Source organism: Lissotriton vulgaris, chromosome 4_1 (assembly GCF_964263255.1).
Source record: "Lissotriton vulgaris chromosome 4_1, aLisVul1.2, whole genome shotgun sequence".
Lineage (NCBI taxonomy): Eukaryota > Metazoa > Chordata > Amphibia > Caudata > Salamandridae > Lissotriton > Lissotriton vulgaris.
In genome coordinates, this window is record NC_141691.1 from 1,874,261,840 (window position 1) to 1,874,280,768 (window position 18,929).

Genomic DNA, 18,929 nt, shown 5'->3' on the forward strand with positions numbered 1-18,929 from the left:
GGGACAACCTCTGGCTTTGTATATCACTTGTTCTGCCCCCTGGCACCAGTTCAGGTCCGATTTCCATTCCGCAATATCTGGGGGCGCCACAGCACCCCATGCCATTCACAATAGTCCTTTTGGCCACCCGGCTTTGAATCTGAGCCAGATCTCGGTGTATCTAGACCATGTTGTTTCCCCTGTAATCCCCAGGATCAACCATTTCGCATCCAAAGGCACCCCCACCAGCATGACCCAGGACATTATCTCTGTTGTTTTAGCCTGGAAATTCTGAATAGGTGGGTGCTTCCAGAGGATGTGGAAAAAGGTACCTTCACCTCTACATCCCCTCCTACACTGCAGAGTCGAGACCCTGCGTGTTCTATGCAGTAGCATCTGTGAGTAGTAGGACCAGTGTGGTATTTTCAGTTGGACCAGTCTGAAACAAGGGTGTATGGCTATGTCTCTTGGGCTCTGAAGAACCTCAGCCCGGTCCTCATTGTCTCGGTCTCCCATGTCCGCCTTCCATGCCCTTCTCATTGGCCCCAGTGGATCGGAGGAGTTATTGACCAAGTCACAATAGATCACTGGCATCCCTTTATCTGACAGTACGCCTGTAACTCGGTCCTCCGGGGTGGAGGACTCTAGCAGCTGCTCTTTTTCCTGTATGTGGCATCGAAGAGCATGACCCAGCAGCAAGTATTGAAAACGCTCAGAGTCTGCTAATGCATATTCTTGACTTAGGTCTTCAAATCGGATAATAGCTTGGTCCCTCCAGACATCACCCAAGTGTTCTATGCCCAGCAGAACCCATGTCTTAAATCCCTTGAGTCTCCTCACTTCAGACCATAAACAACTGTGCCATAGTGGCGTCAAGCCAGTGAGTCTAGCAGTCCAGCCCAGGTATTTTGTGGCATCTCTCCAAACTCTGGCCAACGTCAGTGTATGCTGCTGTATGTCTCTGACACTCCTTGCTCATAAAGGAGATTCTCCTGTCCCCCACGTCCCATCGCCCTTCTATCTATCCTGTATGAAGGGTTTTGGTGGTAGGCAATAACCCACTCATTAATTACAAGGAGTTGTGAGGCTCAGTAATATTTTTAAAATCCCAGGACCGCCAGCCCCCATATTAGTCCCCTCTTTGCAGTTTGACCAACGTTATTCTAGGGGGACCACCTACATAATAACCGACAAACCTCCCAATCTATTTTTCTAAACACATCCTATGGAATTCTATAGTGTTTATTTTGCATGGCATTCAAAAACTGTAGCAGGCTTATCTTTTTGTAAAGGGCCACTCTGTTCATTAGCGTTAGTGGCAAGCTGTCCCAATGCGTCATGTCTCCCCTTAACCACTCCAACTGGGAGAGGATATTTCTTTTGAGGAATTCCTTGGGGTCTCGTGTAACATATATGCCCAGGTATTGGAACCCTTCTGAGGCAATCAGAGTCAAACAATCTCATGGCAGGCAGGGATTCGCTCCTGAGAGCAGGTAAATCATCGACTTGGACCAATTATTTATAACACTTTCTTAATCTATCAAGCTTTTAGCATAAAAAATTCTCCCATCCATTCTACTGAAAAACTCTTGTTGAGCTCCCGACTCTGCTAATCTGAAATTAATATTTCAGGTGCCGTTTGAAGCCAGAGATTTGGTACAGTAATTTGTTTTGATATATATTTTTTCATATCACACTTCTGCTGTTTCTTTGAGGTGTAAATAACAGAGGTAACTATTACTCAATGTAATGGCAATTAATGTATCAACTTAGAAAGTATGGAAAACTGAGTCCAATTTGCTGGGTTCATACTCAAGATCTTCAGATCACTGTTTGTCTGCAATGGGCATTGCCTCATAGAAGTGTCTTACTGGCCTTTGAACATTTTTGAGACTATGAGAATTTAAGGCTTGAGACACAGTTTCTCCAATGCTGACCTGTAACATAAAGGTGGTTACTATAACATGTTCAATCATAGGTGAAATATTACTTCAGCATGAACTATATAAAATAAATTCATCTTTCGCACAAATTAATATAGATTTAATGTAGGATTAACTCTTGAATTCAAGTCACTGGGAGCACTAGCTCGAAGCTTTTGTTTAACAACCTAATGCATTAGTCCAAGGCATGTCAGTCTACATAGGGTATTATATTACTATAGTGTGCAGAAGGTCATGGGAGTCACTTGTACCATGTTGCAACAGGAGATGTGTTTTAAGAAATTATGTAGAGAGGCAGTGATGATAACGAATAGAAAGTGAATCCCAGTGTAGTGATCCCAACAGGTAGAATGGCTGTATATTTGCCTGGATGCATCGAGGCTTGGAGCAAGTTAGAAGGTTCTGATTGTCAGGCTTTATGTTGTGGATGAGAGTGGATCTAGTATATCAGAGAGGTGTCCTTGGCAGCCTTGAGTAACAATGTCTGCAATATGTATAGAACAGTGTTTCTGTTTGAAAGCCAACTGGCCTGGTGATAATTTGTAGGAGTGTTCCTTAGAGGATTATATAGGGCTCTTGTGGAGGAGAACTTTGTCCACTGTGCAGAAAGAATAGTGGGGAAGACACAAGATAAGGCTGTTACAATCAAGTTTTCCTACAACTACATAATAATATTAATGTGATGTTACAATACACTGCTTGAAAGGATAATTATTGTATTATGTTCAGAGACATGGGATTAATGTAAAGTTATATGTCAATTTAATTTTTATATACCATTCTGTCAACAGAACAAAATAGAAATGGATGGCTGCAATTCAGCCCAAGCAGATACTACCTCGCCCACAATCTCGCCATCCCAACACGATCCTGACATTATCATTGTTGGTTCTGGTGTACTAGGCTCTGCCTTCGCTGCAGTGTTGTCAAGGGATGGAAGGAAGGTGACAGTGATAGAGAGGGATTTGAAAGAGCCAGACCGGATAGTCGGAGAGTTTTTGCAGCCTGGTGGCTATCAAGTTCTGAAGGAGCTGGGTCTTGGCGGTGAGTAGACTAAAGTCACAGTTACAAAATGCACATATTTGTAATGCATCAGTATAGTCTGATTCATCGAAAAAGTGTTTGGTTTGTACAAAATTTAATGAGGTCACCATGATTAATTTCAATCTTAATCTGAAACAATTGTTTTGCAGATGCAGTGGAAGGACTTGATGCACATGTTGTACATGGGTATGTCATACATGACCTAGAGTCCAATTCGGAGGTGGAAATCCCTTACCCTTTGTCTGAGGACAACCAGCTTCAGTGTGGGAGAGCATTTCATCATGGGCGTTTTATCATGGGACTCCGTAGAGTTGCTATGGCCGAACCCAAGTAAGGCTGCATTTATTGTGTTTTATAAAATCCATTTTTAGTCACAAAGCAAACCTACTTTAGTATTTAGCAGAACGCTACTTACAGTTTAGTTAAATTTTCTAAAATTTACTAAGCAATCTCTTTTATCTCTTTACGATCAATCTCTGGTTTCAGAGCATCAAGCATTCCATATAAGTTTTCTCAACCCAGGCCCAGCTCAACAGTCACTGATGTCCTTGTTTATCAGTGGCATCGACTCTTGTAGTGAGATCTCAGTGGATGTGATTGCGCAGACCCCCAGATTCAGTGCATAAACTGTTGATAATAAGTTAGAGGTCTGAGAATAGGTGAAATGTGTTATTTTCATGCTGGGTGAGGAAGCCATTATGTTGCAGCATTCTAAACTCTCCGGAGATGTCAGATAAGCGAATATGAGTGAACCATTATTTAGGTCTAACTTTATTGTAAATAATATTAATCCACATTTGTAAAGCGCACAATCACCCGTAAAGGTCTCTAGGCGCTGGAGGCCGTCTGGAAGATTAAGCAAGCTATTGCCCAGAGTCACATGGTGCTGGGCTAACCTGCTGCCGGAGCCGGGAATCGAACCGTGATCCCCAGATTCCGGAGTCAGTCTCCCTAGCCGCGGCGCCACACCTCTTCCAATGCAATAACTCTGTGTTAGAACACAACAATAGAAGAGGAAAAAAGCTAATACTCACAAGAGATTCTGCATTGGCATGTTTGCGCAGAATAGTTTATTTCACTGCATGGATGTAATTCTTTTGCTCCGGTTTTACCATTTAGAGACCATTCAACAGCACACTTCAACTACAACATCAGCTTGCAGTCCTATGTAGTGGCACTGAGGAACATTTTTAAAAATAGACGGGGTACTCTTACATGTCCCTATCAGCAGTTCTTTGTGAGGGAACATGTATGTTCTGAGGAACTCCCATGGATGAGACCCCCTCACAGCGGTCTCAATATGTAGACAGTGACACCTAGAACCGTTCACTCAGCCATGGTGTGGTATTATTGCACCCACAGGGTTTGGTCTGTAGCTTCTCCCACACCTGTGGCCTTCTTGGGCCCTACCAGGGATTGAAGACCCCTCTACAGAAATATGTAGCATCTGGTGAAATGTTGTTAAAGGCTTCTGTTCTAAGCTGCAGCCAGAATTGAAGACACTACTTTTAGGTCTGGCTTAGAGGCAGCTCTAGTTGTTTGGCAAACCACATGTTTGAAAAAAAGATCCTGTGCATAAATATATACATAGAAAGTCATCCAGTCAACCTCCTTCGTTCATTGGTCTGTTGTAATGTTAGTTATTTTTGCTTCACCCCACCACAACCTGTGGCAGTGGGTCAGCCCAATTCAGCCATGGGCTTACTTCACTCTGAGTGATGGCACATCCATCAAGAAAGTAGTCCACTGCTGAAAAAGCATTTGACCGTATTGAGTGGAAATACCTTTTTACCATAATGCAGAAATTTGGATTAGGTGATCAGTTCATAGCCAAAGTTCGACTACTTTATGATAGCCCGTCTGCCCAAGTTAATTGTGGAGGTTTTCTCTCTACTCCATTTCCTATTCGACGGGGTACCTGTCAAGGTTGTCCACTCTCCCCTCTTCTTTTTCTTTTGGCTATGGAACCTCTGGCTGCTGCAATTCGTCAATCGGCTGCTGTGGTGGGTGTTCCTCTTCCAATTGGTCATTCAAAAATGTATTTATATGCGGACGATATTCTTCTTACACTTACTAACCTTTCGCGATCTCTCCCTGCTCTCTTCCATGTCATTGATGATTTTTCTTCTTTTTCTGGCTATAAGATATACTGGGACAAGAGCGAAGCCATGCCTATGTCCCTTGGTACTACAAAGGATGCAATCTCTGGTTTTCCATTTCACTGGCAGCCTTATCGGCTTAAATACTTAGGAATATTCCTCAATAGGGGATTCGACAACGTTGTCACGGACAGTTTAACTCCCTTGATTACGCAAATGCAAAGGGACTTCGATAAATGGAAGGTCTTGGGTTTATCCCTTTGGGGACGGGTTCAGGCGATTCAGATGGTCACCTTACCACGTTTTCTTTATGTTTTTGGTATGCTCCCTTTGACTATTCCTCTGGCTACTCTTCGGTCCATTGATTACATTTTTTTTTTTTTTATATGGGGCACAGCTAAACCGCGTCTCACCTTTGCTAAATTAAAATCCCACCAATTGCAGGGAGGTTTGGGTCTTCCCTCTATCGAGCACTACTCCCTTGCCCTACATCTTTCCCATCTTTCTTTCTTTTTTACCTAAAACTAAGGATATCCCTCAATGAGTGCCACTTGAACGCCATTTATTGGCCTCTGGTCCTGGTTTATCCCTTTTATATGGTAAGGGTTCCTTTTCTCTTGACCCCAAAAATCCTATCTTATTTGCCATGTTTAAGTCTTGGCAAAGAAGTCACTGTATCCTTAAATCTAACTCGCGGCTTCATTTTAATGCTCCTATATGGTCTAATTCGGCTATTCGGGTTCGAGGTCGAACTGTATCCTGGCCTCTATGGCAGGAAGCTGGTATTAATTTCCTGAAACAACTGTTCCATGGTGACAATTTTAAATCCTTTTCCAAATTCAGTGAGGAATTTCATCTACTGCCCACACAATCCTGTAAATACTCTCATCTTCAGCAAGCTCTCACAAAACATTTAAGTTCCCCACCTGAGTTATTGTCCGTCTCTCCTATTTTATCTTATCTGAATTCATGGGGAACTTTTAAGGGTGTCACTTCTGGTCTTTATAAGACTTTCCTGCTCCCTGTATTTTCGCAACCCCTTTCGAAAGCTCTTCAATTGAAATGGCAAACACGCCTATCTGTGACTTGCTCTGACGCTCAATGGGATCTCATTTTGGAAGGATTACATAAGGGTGTTCGAGAAGCTCGCCTTACATTTTGTGTTTTTAAAATTCTCCACGAATGGCACTGGTCTCCAGTCAAATTACATCATGCTAAGTTACTTTCGCATTCCTTGTGTTGGAGATGTTCTGCTTCCGGCTGTGATATAACGCACATTATATGGGAGTGTCCTCGTACCAGATCATTTTGGCTTTTTGTATGAAACACTTTGGCTCATTCTATGTCATTGCCTTACCCTTTACCTCTGCAAATATAATTTTACATGACTTTCGTGGCCTTTCCAAGTTTACTAAACCGCAGACTCGTCTCCTCCATACTGCTTTAGCCACGGCAAAAAATGTTATATTGCGTCATTGGAAGTCTTCCTTACCTCCTTCTCAGGAGGAGTAGTTGGTGGCAATGATACATACAGCTTCTTATGAACGTATAATCTATAGTCTACAGGATCAAGCTTCCATTTTTCTTCAAGTATGGTCCCCATTCCTGGAAATCACAGTGGATAATGACTCTGTCTCTACTTCTTCTTCTTCTACGACTACTCTTCCTTCTTAATTTCACCTTCCTTGTACCATGCTTACTTTCTTTTCCTTCTCTCTTTTCCGCTTCTTATCATTCTTCTTGCTTCCATCTCTCTTAATAACTAGTTTGTTACTCTGGGGCTTCTTTTCTTTTCTTTTTATTTTTCCTCTTCTCTCTTTCCTTTCTTCTCTCTTTCTTTTCTTTTCTCTAGTGCCTTTAATTTTGCCTTATGAATACTAGAGGATGTGTTGCTTTATGCCTCCTTTGTTATATTCCATGAATTGTTTCCTCATTTATACTGTGTTTCATTTCTTCCTCTACATGTATATCTGCATTTTTGATTTATTTGAAATTTTCTTAATAAACAATTTCAACACAAAAAAAAGAAAGTAGTCCACTTAAGTTCTTGCACATATACACATCATCCTAGAAAGTAGTCCACTTTAGTGCCAGGGCTAGTAATCCAATCTGTCCTTACATTTCTGCTTTCATTTAACGTATTTATTTTTTCAATGTGCTTTACTTGTTTTTTTTCAAACATATGTATGCTACTTTTAAGTTGAAGCATTTACACTTTGTATTACTTATACTCTTTTAATGTATGTTGCATATGCTTGTAAATAAGTACATAAATAAAATGCAGACTTGCCGACGCTAGACCTATTGAGTTAGAAATGCTTGTTTTTAATGAGGCTTATGGCCACATAATATGCATGGTTCACCCCACCCAGTACAGGTATGCACTGCAGAAACTAGGGCTGTAAACCAGTGCCAGTTAGTTTCTACCAAAGTCGAAGGGACACGTCTTTCAGTTATCTAAGTATCAGTTGTAATATTTTACCTGCATTAGAATGGCTACTCATGCACAACACTAAAGTTTTACTTACTTATTTTTTCAGTACAAATTTCATTGAAGGAACAGTGACAAGATTGCTTGAAGAAAATGACAGTGTTATTGGAGTCCAATATAAAGATAAGGAAACTGGGGATATCAAGGTACAGTGGTAGCATTTGGCTTTCTTGTGATATGACCCGTGGAAAATTATATACATGCTTGAGATATTATTCAAATGACAAATTCCATTGATACTATTAAATACAAATAACACATATTTTAAAACCTATAACCGAGCCTGCAAGGGATGCATGACCATTTTATTTCTTGTCTGACCTGGAGAAAAAAAAACATTTCCCAGTGAGAGACTGATGAGGCACAGGTATTTACAATTAGAAATCTGTACATGGGGGAAATAATGTTTCTCAGACCTAAGAATTTAACCCGTTGGCAAAGTTACTGTCCGTTCTGTTCGACAGCTAATCGACATTTCTGCACAATGAAAGTAAACACTGAGCATACTGATTGTCAATTACTCTTGAAGCCTCTTTAAAACTACCAACAACCTCTCATGGTTTTCGAAGAGTTGCTTAATCATTAAATAAGTCCTTAAAATACAATCTTAGTAAGAGAGTTGTAGTTACAGAAGAAGCGTAGCTGGGCAAAATGGAAAGATCAAAAGAAAAGAGTTGTGGTATTGCGAGGTAGGGCGTGGAATTTATAGATTAGAGCGGAAGAGGGGAAACCACACCCCTCAATGAAAATGGTAGAATGGGTAAAAGTAAGGAGTGAGGAAAGAGGAAACCTATGGAACTGCCACCAAAATTTAAAGAAATAAAGAGAAAAACAGAAAGCCTCATTCTCTGTTTGCAACTGCACCTCCGAAACGCATCCATTGAAAATACTAACATGGGAGAATCTTGTTTTGCCCAGGTAAAGCAGAAGACGTATTTCTGGGACTAAAAGGAAGCGTAGTACTTCTGGGACTAAAAGGAAGGAGAGTACTTCTGGGACTAAAATACGTTTGCTCTCAGTATGTCTGCTCTCAGTACAGAAACAAGCTACAGAGAAAAGGAGTAAAATCAAGGTGGGCAAAAGAATGGAAAGCTGCACAAGCGCAGATAAGAAGCACAGAACCAAATAAGACACTGGGAGCGTTGCCCATTTACCGGTATTGGACCTGCCTTGTCAGTATTTTCATGCACTACTATGTAAAGACCTTAAAGAAAATCTTTTTTTTTTAATATAATTTATTTATCAAACAATAGCACATTACATTGCGTACAGGGCCCTTCACCTACATCCCTTCTCGGGCCGGCGGTAGGCCAGGTCTTCTTACCAATGAGACAGTAGTGTTTACAACAAGGGTACCAAGAAGAAGCTCCCAGCTTGGAATTGTCCAGTGTACAGGCCGGTCGGTGAAGGTCCCAGGATGGTATGCCAGTAGTATTGCATCGTGCGCCGTGCATAGTCAGACATATCTGTAAAATTTTATATTTTCTCCCAACTAACAACCCAACCCCCAACCCCGCCCTCTCATAACCGGTCCCTAGTCTGCATGTTCCCTGTGGTGTAAGGTGCAATCTGTTGGAGAGGTGTGTGGTGTGGTGGTGTGCATTTCCCGCTGAGTGCCCAAGTGTATGTATGATCCCGTAAGGCTGGGAATGGCTGAACGTCTACCTAACTTGTTAGCGCTGTCTAGCAAGCGGTACTGCCGCTGGAATCAGGGGGGATCTATGTTCGCTGCGCCCTCCTGGCCCTCATCCCCTCCCGAGGCCAAGTCGTCGTCGTCCATCCTGGAGTAGAGATAGGTGCGATAGAGCTCCCAGAAGTTTTTGGGGCGGCTACGGGGAGGGAGCAATTCGCTATATGTCTCCGCCTGCGTGTTACAGTACAGCATGTCGTTAGCCCACCGCTGGAGAGTCGGGAGCGGACCCTTCATCCAACAGGAGGCCACGACTTGTTTGGCAAGTAGCATGCCCATGCTGACCAGTTTACGCACCGGCGCCGGCACAGTCCTCGTATAGCCCAGCAGAGCGAGTGCCAGGTCAGCGTCCAGTTCCTGTCCCGTTATTTTGCTTATTTCCGTAAAAATAGTCGTCCAGAACTTACTGATTCCCGGACATAGCCAGGCCACGTGTATGAAGTCCGCTACTGGGGCGCGGCATCTCTCGCAACGGGGAGAGTCGCGAAGCCCATAGCGATGCAATCTTTCAGGTGTATAATATACTCGTTGCAGGAATTTAAAGTGAAGAAGGCGGTGTCTCCCATTCAGCGAGATCCGCCTGGTGGCCGCGCAGCAGTACGTCCACATTCCATCGTCAATGTGCATGTCTAAATCGGTCTGCCAGGCCAGTCGCGCCCTTGTGTACTGCAGTGCCGTGTGGGCGTGTCCCATATTGTAAAGCTTAGAAGTAAGCTTCTTCGGGGACTCTGTGTGAATGACATACTCTAGCTCTGGTATCGCAGGGGGTTCCTCCATATCGGGGCCCAGAAAGTCCAGCAGGGCGCTGCGCACCCTGTGATACTGGAAGCGATGGAGCAGGGAGGGGCGGTCAAGCCCCCGCACCAGCTGGTCCCACGTCTTAACTTTGCCATGTTGGAAAAGGTCCCCCAGCGTGTGCGCCCCTAGATCAGCTAGGGCTTTGTGTACACCAGGTTCCGCCAAAGTAGGAAGCCAAAGGGCCCAATGTATCGGCATATTAGGAGCGTACAGTAGTATCTTATCTTGCCTCTGTATTATGGAGTTCCAAGCGTGGTTAGTGGAACGGATGGAATCCAGTGTGCCCACTCTGCGGTCGCCAGGGCTGCAGATAGTCGCCGGGAGTGGAGTAGGGGCCGCGAAAAGGCGCTCCAGAATCACATGCGGGATATCCGGGTCGCCGTGTATCCAGGTATGGAGGTGGGAGGCCTGCGCTATCCTATAGTAACGTTCCAGGTCTGGGGCAGCCAACCCCCCTTGCTCGTATGGGAGCTGAAGCACCTTCCATTGGATTCTAGGTTGTTTCCCGGCCCAGGCGAGCCTAAAGAAAATCTTTAAGATCCTGTATATTTTCCCCATTTTATTTAGTGTCAAATCAACAAATGCAAGACTATAACATGTTAAAATAATTTTAATGTTGTCTACTCGATACCTAACCCTTTTTTAAGCAAATAGAAGCAGAATTGCTGTATGAAAAGAATACAGCATATCTTAAACAAACTTATTCCAGTAAGAGCTCCTGACCCTTCTAGAACCCCTCCCCATGCAAAAATGGTCAGTATTTCTCTCTGAGAAAGGTGGCATCCCAAAATACGGAGCATATTCTAAGATGTTCCCATCAGCAGTTCTTTGTGAGGGAACATGTTTGTCTCATCATAGATTGCATCTTTCAAATGGGGTCTATGATCCCACTATGTAGACAGAGATCGAGACACGTGGGACTCTTTACTGTAAGCCTTGCGGAGGGGTGGGGGGGTGTTTGATCTGTAGCTTTTCCCACACCTGTAGCCTTTTTGGACCCTTTCAGGGATAGAAAATCCCTATACAGAAACAACAGAAACGGAGGACACAGCCGAGTAGAAGATGTTGACTATTAGTGTATAGGGTGTGTTTGGTTGCTTACTGTTTGGACATTTAAAAGAATAATGGGGAAAAATAGAGTACGGAGGACTCACAATTAGTAAGCATTAAAACATGGAGAACTGTGTGATTTAAAGAAGTTAGATTCAATGTGATGATATTTGGAAAGAAAAAGTACTGAACAAACTCTGAAAAACCATTTATAGTCAATGAACACCATTAAGAGGTTCAGACCAGCATGTATGGAGGATAACTCCTTATAATTGCCACATGCCAATTGCTAACCAACTAAATGCATCATATTAAACTACTCTTTAGTCTGTGCTGCCCAAGTGGTTCATGTAGGCCCTGCACAAAATAATGAATCACAATTCTTTCACTGTCTCCATAAAGGTAAGGGATGTAGATGGCCCTGATGAACACTGTTTGAAGGCACTGGTGCTCAATGTATTATAACACAACTCTTGAACAATTTATCCTGAATAAAATACACAAAATTAACTAAGCATGTAAAAACCTTTGACGTGTCTTTAAGAGAGATTGGAATAAAGCCTCCTTAGCTACAATCCTGGTTTTATTTACAATGGATTTCCTCTCATCTTGGCTAACTCATTTATCACAATGTAAGCAAGCTAAACCCAAAGTTCACACGAACCACAACATTATTTCAGAATGATAGATGATGATGTTTTATTGGCCCAGTGAACAACTCACTTCTCTTGCCTCTTTTTTTTTTTTGGGGGGGGGGGGGAGGAGAGGGGGAGTAATATTTCTGTTATTTTGTTTTAACAGTCAAGCAACATCACAGTTCAACAGCGTGCCCCATGCTCCCTCTATACTCTTATATCCTATATGAAGATTTTTCTTCATTCTCATTCCATTTCCCGTGTAGAGGTCAGTTGTAGGAATGTTTGAAAAGTTCTGTTTTTTTACGATTTGGCTCTCAGGTTTTGGTTTAGGGCGTTCAAGGGGTGCTGGAGAGCATATGTATTTTGTGCTCTTCCGCCACAAGGCTTTGAGGACAATCCAGAGAACATTGAACATGAATCTTGAGCCTCTGGGAGGCAGTGGATAACTTTTATTGCTAGTTTGATTTAGGCACCTTTCTGAAAGATCAGGCACATTTTGGCATTTTGCAACCTCAGGACTTTGACAGTAAGTTTCTACGTATTCTTTTTTAAATGTCATCACACTAGACTAGGCACACCAACACTATTGAGAGTAGGGTTCGTACCTAGCCATGCACCATGGCAGTTCTTGAAAATGCTTTGCACACAAATGATTCTGGATATTTCCTATAGTGATAGAACCACATACAGTCACTTAGGACTATATAGCATGCTGTAGAAGTACCTTGAATGTCTCATTCAACCTATGACCTATTTTATCACAGTTTCATGGGCCTATCCAAAGTAATCTAGCATTCATAATGCTGAGCAGGAACACATCGAGCCACTCACAGGAATGACACACTGTCACATCCAGCACAATCTCTCTCTAGATGGATGGTAAAGGGAAAATCTATGTAACGCAGATGGTGGAACTAGTGACATCAACCTAAAACTGTACTAAACTTAGTATTTCATGGTATTGGAAAAATAGTTAACTGAATGTAATCTAGTCCATAATCACATTGTAATAATATATACACATACTAAGCATCAAACTGAAGCATCTAAAGCTCTGTCCTCAGCTTCTTATTCGGATAACCTTGGAGCCTGGCTAGGATAGCCAAGATGGCAAATACAATCTAAAGGAGGTCCTGTCAGCCCCGAAACTCAGGAAAATCCTTCATGTAGTTGCAATCTGCATTAATCTGTACTGCTGTGGATGGCTGACACATGCATGCACCTTTTAGACCTGCTGTGAGACATTTAGGAAGCACTCCTGAGGAAACCCTTGCCTGTGAGGCCAAGCCTCACTTTGGGGCTTAGTGAGGAACCTGAGGCCTTGTCCGTCCCTTAGTAGCACACAGTGGAGGATCTTCGAAAGTCTTCTTGGCAGGGTCTTGCACAGGAAGCATGACCTGCAGCTTTCTTCAAGTGTCGACGGACCCCCGCTCACCGTTGGACCGGTAGGGCAGTGTTCAGGCGTTACACGCGCTTTATACACCAGCGGATGGTGTCAGCGGGGGATGGAGCACAGTGCTCTCCCACCTGACTTTGCGACTTGCTCGAGGTCTGGGACAGCCCTTTATTGCTAGCAAGGAGAGTGACGAAGCAGAAACGTAATCTCTTATGGTAGGACGCCCATTATCCCAGGCAAACAGGTGCATTCCTGCTGATGGACTAAATGTAGCAGGCCTCAATGAACTGGGAAAGGACCTTAGTGTGGGGGAGAGAGTCTCAGTTAGAACAGTCTCGCTGGAAGCCTACCCTGGAGTCCACACTAAACTATGAAGAATAGCACTATTAGAATGTACACATAAGAAGACCAGGTAATCATATTACTGGGGTGGCTCATCAAGAGGGAACAAACATTTATTCCAATAGCAGTGCATTAACTGCAGCCAGATGCGACTGTATATACTCAACAGGAAATACACAACACATTCTTTGATAATAACTTCTCATTATATAGCAACTTCAGGTCCATTCCAGGTGCGACTTGGCCTGTTTTGGCTGGATTTACACCTCATCCTCAACACGGGGCTTGTCCCATAGCTGATATAAGACGACTACACATAGTTGCAATAAGCGTGATTAGGTCGTTAGTGCAATACATTACCCACAATCTCCTGGGCGCGGCCCCAGGTGTTGCGGCGTTTCCAGCTGGACAGGGCAGAATTAAACTTAGTCCTGTGATGGTCAACGCTGTGATGGGCAAGCGCCCCCAGAATAAGGATGATTTTCCTTTCTGGCTTGCCGAGAAGTTTGACCAGCTGGAAGCAGTATTTCCTAACACGACTCCTAGTGAGGAACACAGGATTCTGACAATTAGCATGCCTAAAGACTTGATCCCAGAAACTGTGAGTCATGGGGTAGGATCTTTGCGGCAGTGTATATGAGGTGCTTCGGCACACTGTCAATTACTGTCCTTCCGACGGTCGTTAAGCGTGTTCAGGATAAGCACGGACCTGAGGCAGCAGTTGAATTGGGTATGCGGCAGTTTTGACGTAGTTTCCGATCTCGTTCTTTCGAATGTCAAGGGAGATGCTGTGAGCTTTCAGGTGTCTAATGCTTTGCAGGCTGTACCCGATGCCGATAAACCCCGCCAGTTACCGAGAATTATTGTGGCGACTTATAAGACCGTGGGCCGCAATAGTTTGGGAGTCAAGCCATTTTCCACTAAAGAGAAAAAGCAACCCCAAGGGCAGAAGTCGGAGACTGACGAACAGCCCAAGGCTAAAAAGCAAAATTGTCAAAAAAAAACAAAAAACAGGGTAAACAACAACAGCAGAAACAGGAGTCTCATGCCTGCGTCTACAGAGCGTATTTATGACGTGCGCGATCGCGCGACGATAAAATCACCTGATCGTTTTCAGGTTTCTGAACAACGCTCTTCTCGTTCTTTTCAGGACTCTTCGGCCTCATCGACCGGTGGTGGAGGAGGCAGCAGAGGTCGAGGTGGCCACTAGGGATGCGACCAGCCCCGCCCGAAAGACAGTAAAGGCAAGCAGGATGATTCAACACCGAAAATACCCCAGTTTTAGAAAAAGAAAGTTGCTGCTTTAACAGCGAGATATGCCACAGATAGTGAGAATGCAGCTTCGGAATCAGACATGGGCTCTGACCTTGCTGGACAGCGAGGCGGAGATAACCATAGTGTGAGAGGCCCTGCGTCCGCTACTGAAGGTGACAGCGACTGACCAATATGTTGTTCTGGAGACAGCTGATACTAGAGTAGCTCCCCCTGATAGACTTTATAACATAGTCCTTTTAATTGAAGGTGACATACAGCATAACATCAAAGGGGTATTTTGGGAAAATCTTACGACTACCTATGACATTTTGTTAGCTGAGGCTGACTGGCCCCCACCTTTTGTGCTCACAGCTCCTAGAGGGGAGGAGGTAATCCTCCCTAGTTTTGCACACACGGTCTCGAATGAGCATGCGCTGAATTTTGCAGAAGAGTGGGCTAAGGCTCTTGGGCCGACTCTGTACCGTACACAGTGTGGTTGGGATACATTTTCCCCACACCACGAGATTCCTTTGCGGTCTGTGCCACAGCCTCAACCTCAATATCCTATCCGACATGAAGCTAAGGCTTCAGTCGCGGACATCCTTGAACAATTGGAATATCAAGGTGTGATTGAGACTTGTGTGTCACCAATGAATAACCCTCTTTTTACTGTGACCAAGCCTGACGGCTCGTACCATTTGATATTGGATTACCGGCATTTAAACTCGCATTGCCGTACCTGTGCAGTACAGATACACACGGCTCTGCTCTTGTGGAGGGTCTTGTGCGTAAACGGTTTAAAACCACGCTTGACATATCCAACATTCTTTTTGCCCACAATTGGGATGGACTGAGTTCCCAGTGGACCAGTTTTACCTGTGGCGGCAAGCAACCCCAGTATAAATGTTTACCTAGGGGCTATAAGAATAGTCCAGGCGTATTTGCTGCCCGTATTGTCTCTCTCTTAGTGAGGATAGACACTGATGCGTGTTCGTATGTGAATGACATTTATCTCACAGACGACTAGCTTTGGGCGCATCTGTGTCGCGTTGACTGGATAATTTGTAACTGCGGACTTTGGTTACAAGTTAAACTTTGCAAAGTCTCACATTGCAGAGTACACAGTGTTGTTCCTGGGCTATGAGCTCAACAATGAAGGTCGAGGATTGGCTCCTCACTTCTTGGAGAAATGCGCACAACTGCGCGCTCCGACAGCTCTGAAAGAATTAGTCCTTGCTGGGATTTTTGAATTCCGGGCGTACATATATTCCCGAATATGCCCAGCGTTTCAAACCTTTGTATGCTTTGATACAACCTACTTTTACCAAATCTTGCTGGCTGCTAGAACATTCAGCTATTTTGCAATCTTTGCAGGCTGATCTTCTAGAATCTAAATTTTTACTGACTCGTGACAACCACACCAACCTGGTGATAAGAATCATCCCTGGGGCGATGGGTTTTACGTACCTTGCTTTTACAGAAGGTGACACAGTACCTATTGCTTACAAGTCACACTTGTACACTTCGGCTGAAATGCGGTTTTTCTCTGTGGAAAAAGTTTTGACAGCAGTGCAAATGGCGATTCTTAAGGAACGTGCATTGTCGCAGGGAAAACGCATGTTGGTTGTTACCCCGTTTCCTGCGTTGGAGGCAGTGACGAAAGCCAGTGTACCAAATTCTAAAGCTTTGCACCCATGGTGGATACAATGGGCAGCATCATTGACATCTCCGGATGTCACGTTTATTTTTGATGCCTCCCTAACAGTCGCAGGAGTTTTTGCAGTATGAATTTGTTCATATGCCCCTTTGGCTATGCGACCTTTGGAGGACTTCCATTGCATCATATACACTAATGGTTCAGCGCAGGTTGCACATGGGTCTAAGCACGTATACGTTTCCGCTCGCGCTATTGTGGTAGGTGCCATGGTGAATGATGAGTTCAAGTCCAGAGTCGTGCACACGCAGACTCTAGGGGACTGCAACGCACAATTGGCTGAGCTTCATGCTCTGATGCGTGCATTGGAGTACGCTGATCCTAGTGTGACAACTCTTATTGTGAGTGATTCTTACTACTGTGTCCAGTCTTACAATGAAAACCTGTTCTTTTGGATTCAGAATGATTTTCGTGATTCCAAGGGTAGCACAATAAAACATAAAATGATCTGGGTCAGAGTGGCTGAGCTTAAAGAGCAGTTGCCACTCATGTTTATGATTCACACTCTCGGTCATCAGCGCGTGGGAGTCCACGCTGTTGGCAATTCGTTGGCTGATGAGGCCGCGAAATGAGCTGTATTGACATATTTGGTTGCAGCAGTTACACGTTCCAAAAGTAAGATTGATGATGATATCTTGGCAGCCATTGCTGCAACTGAGAAGGGAAGTAAATATCCAAAAGGATTCCCTTCGAAGTATTCATACCACTTAAGTCCTGATAAAAGTTCCTTACGTGAAATTGCCGCATCCCATGAAGGTGTTGCATCTGCGCATGCGGGCGTTTCGGCTACTGTAGCTCAGTTACAACAACGTTTCTGGTGGCGGGGACTGTATAAACAGACGCATGATTATGTCCTTCAATGTGACATTTTTCAGCAGATTTAGCCTTCGACTGCTGCGCGTCCACCCCAGACACAGTTGTACATATCTAATAAACCGCTAGGGTGTGTTTATTTAGATCACTGCGGACCTTTTTCTTCTGATACTGCGTATAAGTACATCTTAGTAGCACTTGATTCATTCACACGCTTTGTGTGGGTGTGGCCACACCGCAGACATGATTCACGGACTGTCATAAGAGACTTGTGTGTCTTTGTAGGGGTTTTTGCCTGTGATACCTTCCATTCGGATCAGGGTCCGGCTTTCGCCTCTAAGGCGTATAAGGATGCCATGACTTCATTGGGGGTCCTAGTCAAGTTTTCGTCTCCCTGCAGACCTGAGGGTAATAGTGTTGTGGAACGGATGAACCGAGATTTAAAGCAGTCTTTGACGGCTCGAGTTATAGGCACTGGCAGGAACTGGCTGGCCCCCTTCAATAGCGTGCAGCGTGCTCTTAATAATCTCCCTAGAAGGTCTCTGGGTGGGCGGACCCCATACAAAATACTCTTTGGTATCAAGATGTATGTCCCGGACCTTGACGGTCCAGACTCTGTGGCTCTAGCTGCCTCCTTTGACGTAGATGAACATTGCAATGTTTTACAGGATCTACAAAAGACAAGAGACAGTCTTGCAAAGGAACATTTGCCCTCCACCTCGGATGATGCGTTGCAGATCCCGGTAGTTGGCTGGCTACCCCAAGTTGGAGAACTGGTTCGTGAGAAGATCGAAAACAAGAAAGAATTTGGTCCCTTTTATCGAGCTCCGGTTACAGTGCTTGGTGTGAAGGGCACAAGAACAGTCATTTTACCACGACTTCCAAGTCGTAAGGAGAACGGGTATATCTCCATTGACAATGTCAAGATACACAGAGTGGCCGATTCTTCTTAGTATGACACCGGCGGTGTCATGTCCTTCGATTTTGAGAAATTCTGTTTTGGCCCCAATTTCCAATCCTGTGCCTGATGTTGCTCTCGAGATGCCTGCTATATCCAGTCCTTTATTGAGTGCACTGCCTGGTACTCAACATGATGAAACTGACTACACTTACCCAACTGACTTATCGATGCCTGATTTGCAAACTCGCTTAGCTACAGAATTTACACTGATTCCCACACATCAAAAAAGCCTTCAAAGATTTCTGTTCTGGCAAGACTGTTTAAGAAACATTTTTTGATTCCCCTTTGGACCTATATTTGGATGGTGCTTTTTTCGATTTACCTTTTTATGTCAATTGGTTTTGTGTTTTATTTTTTCCATCTCGTCAATGGACAATATGTTGAGGAGAGAACATGCATTCGACATATCAATGGAACATTGGCTCCCCATTCCTCATCACACAGATTGAAGAGAGACTTGGCTTTTGTTAATATCACTGCTTGGCCTGTCTTAGATGGGATTGTTTGGGATGCTGTTCGATTTCAAATCCAAGGGGCCCACTGAGGTTATAAATGTTATAAATGTCCCTAATGTGCTTAGAGTGGCATGTAGTTAAACAAAATATACGTTCTGATGATTGGGATGTTCAGGCCGTAGAATCATTGTTTTCTGATTTAAATATGCTGCCTTTAATGCTGAAGATTTGTACTTGGAGGCTGCTAAATACGGTGATTTGT

General features: G+C 43.9%; 1 protein-coding gene across 1 annotated transcript in view; it reads left to right on the top strand.

Moving 5' to 3' along the window:
* SQLE (squalene epoxidase) overlaps positions 1 to 18,929 on the top strand; it is a 129,940-nt gene that overhangs the window by 11,575 nt on the left and 99,436 nt on the right. The window contains exons 2-4 of the mRNA XM_086966204.1: positions 2,714 to 2,966; positions 3,116 to 3,296; positions 7,606 to 7,702. Of these exons, the coding sequence (XP_086822330.1) occupies positions 2,714 to 2,966; positions 3,116 to 3,296; positions 7,606 to 7,702 (531 nt within the window). The remainder of the gene's footprint in view (positions 1 to 2,713; positions 2,967 to 3,115; positions 3,297 to 7,605; positions 7,703 to 18,929) is intronic.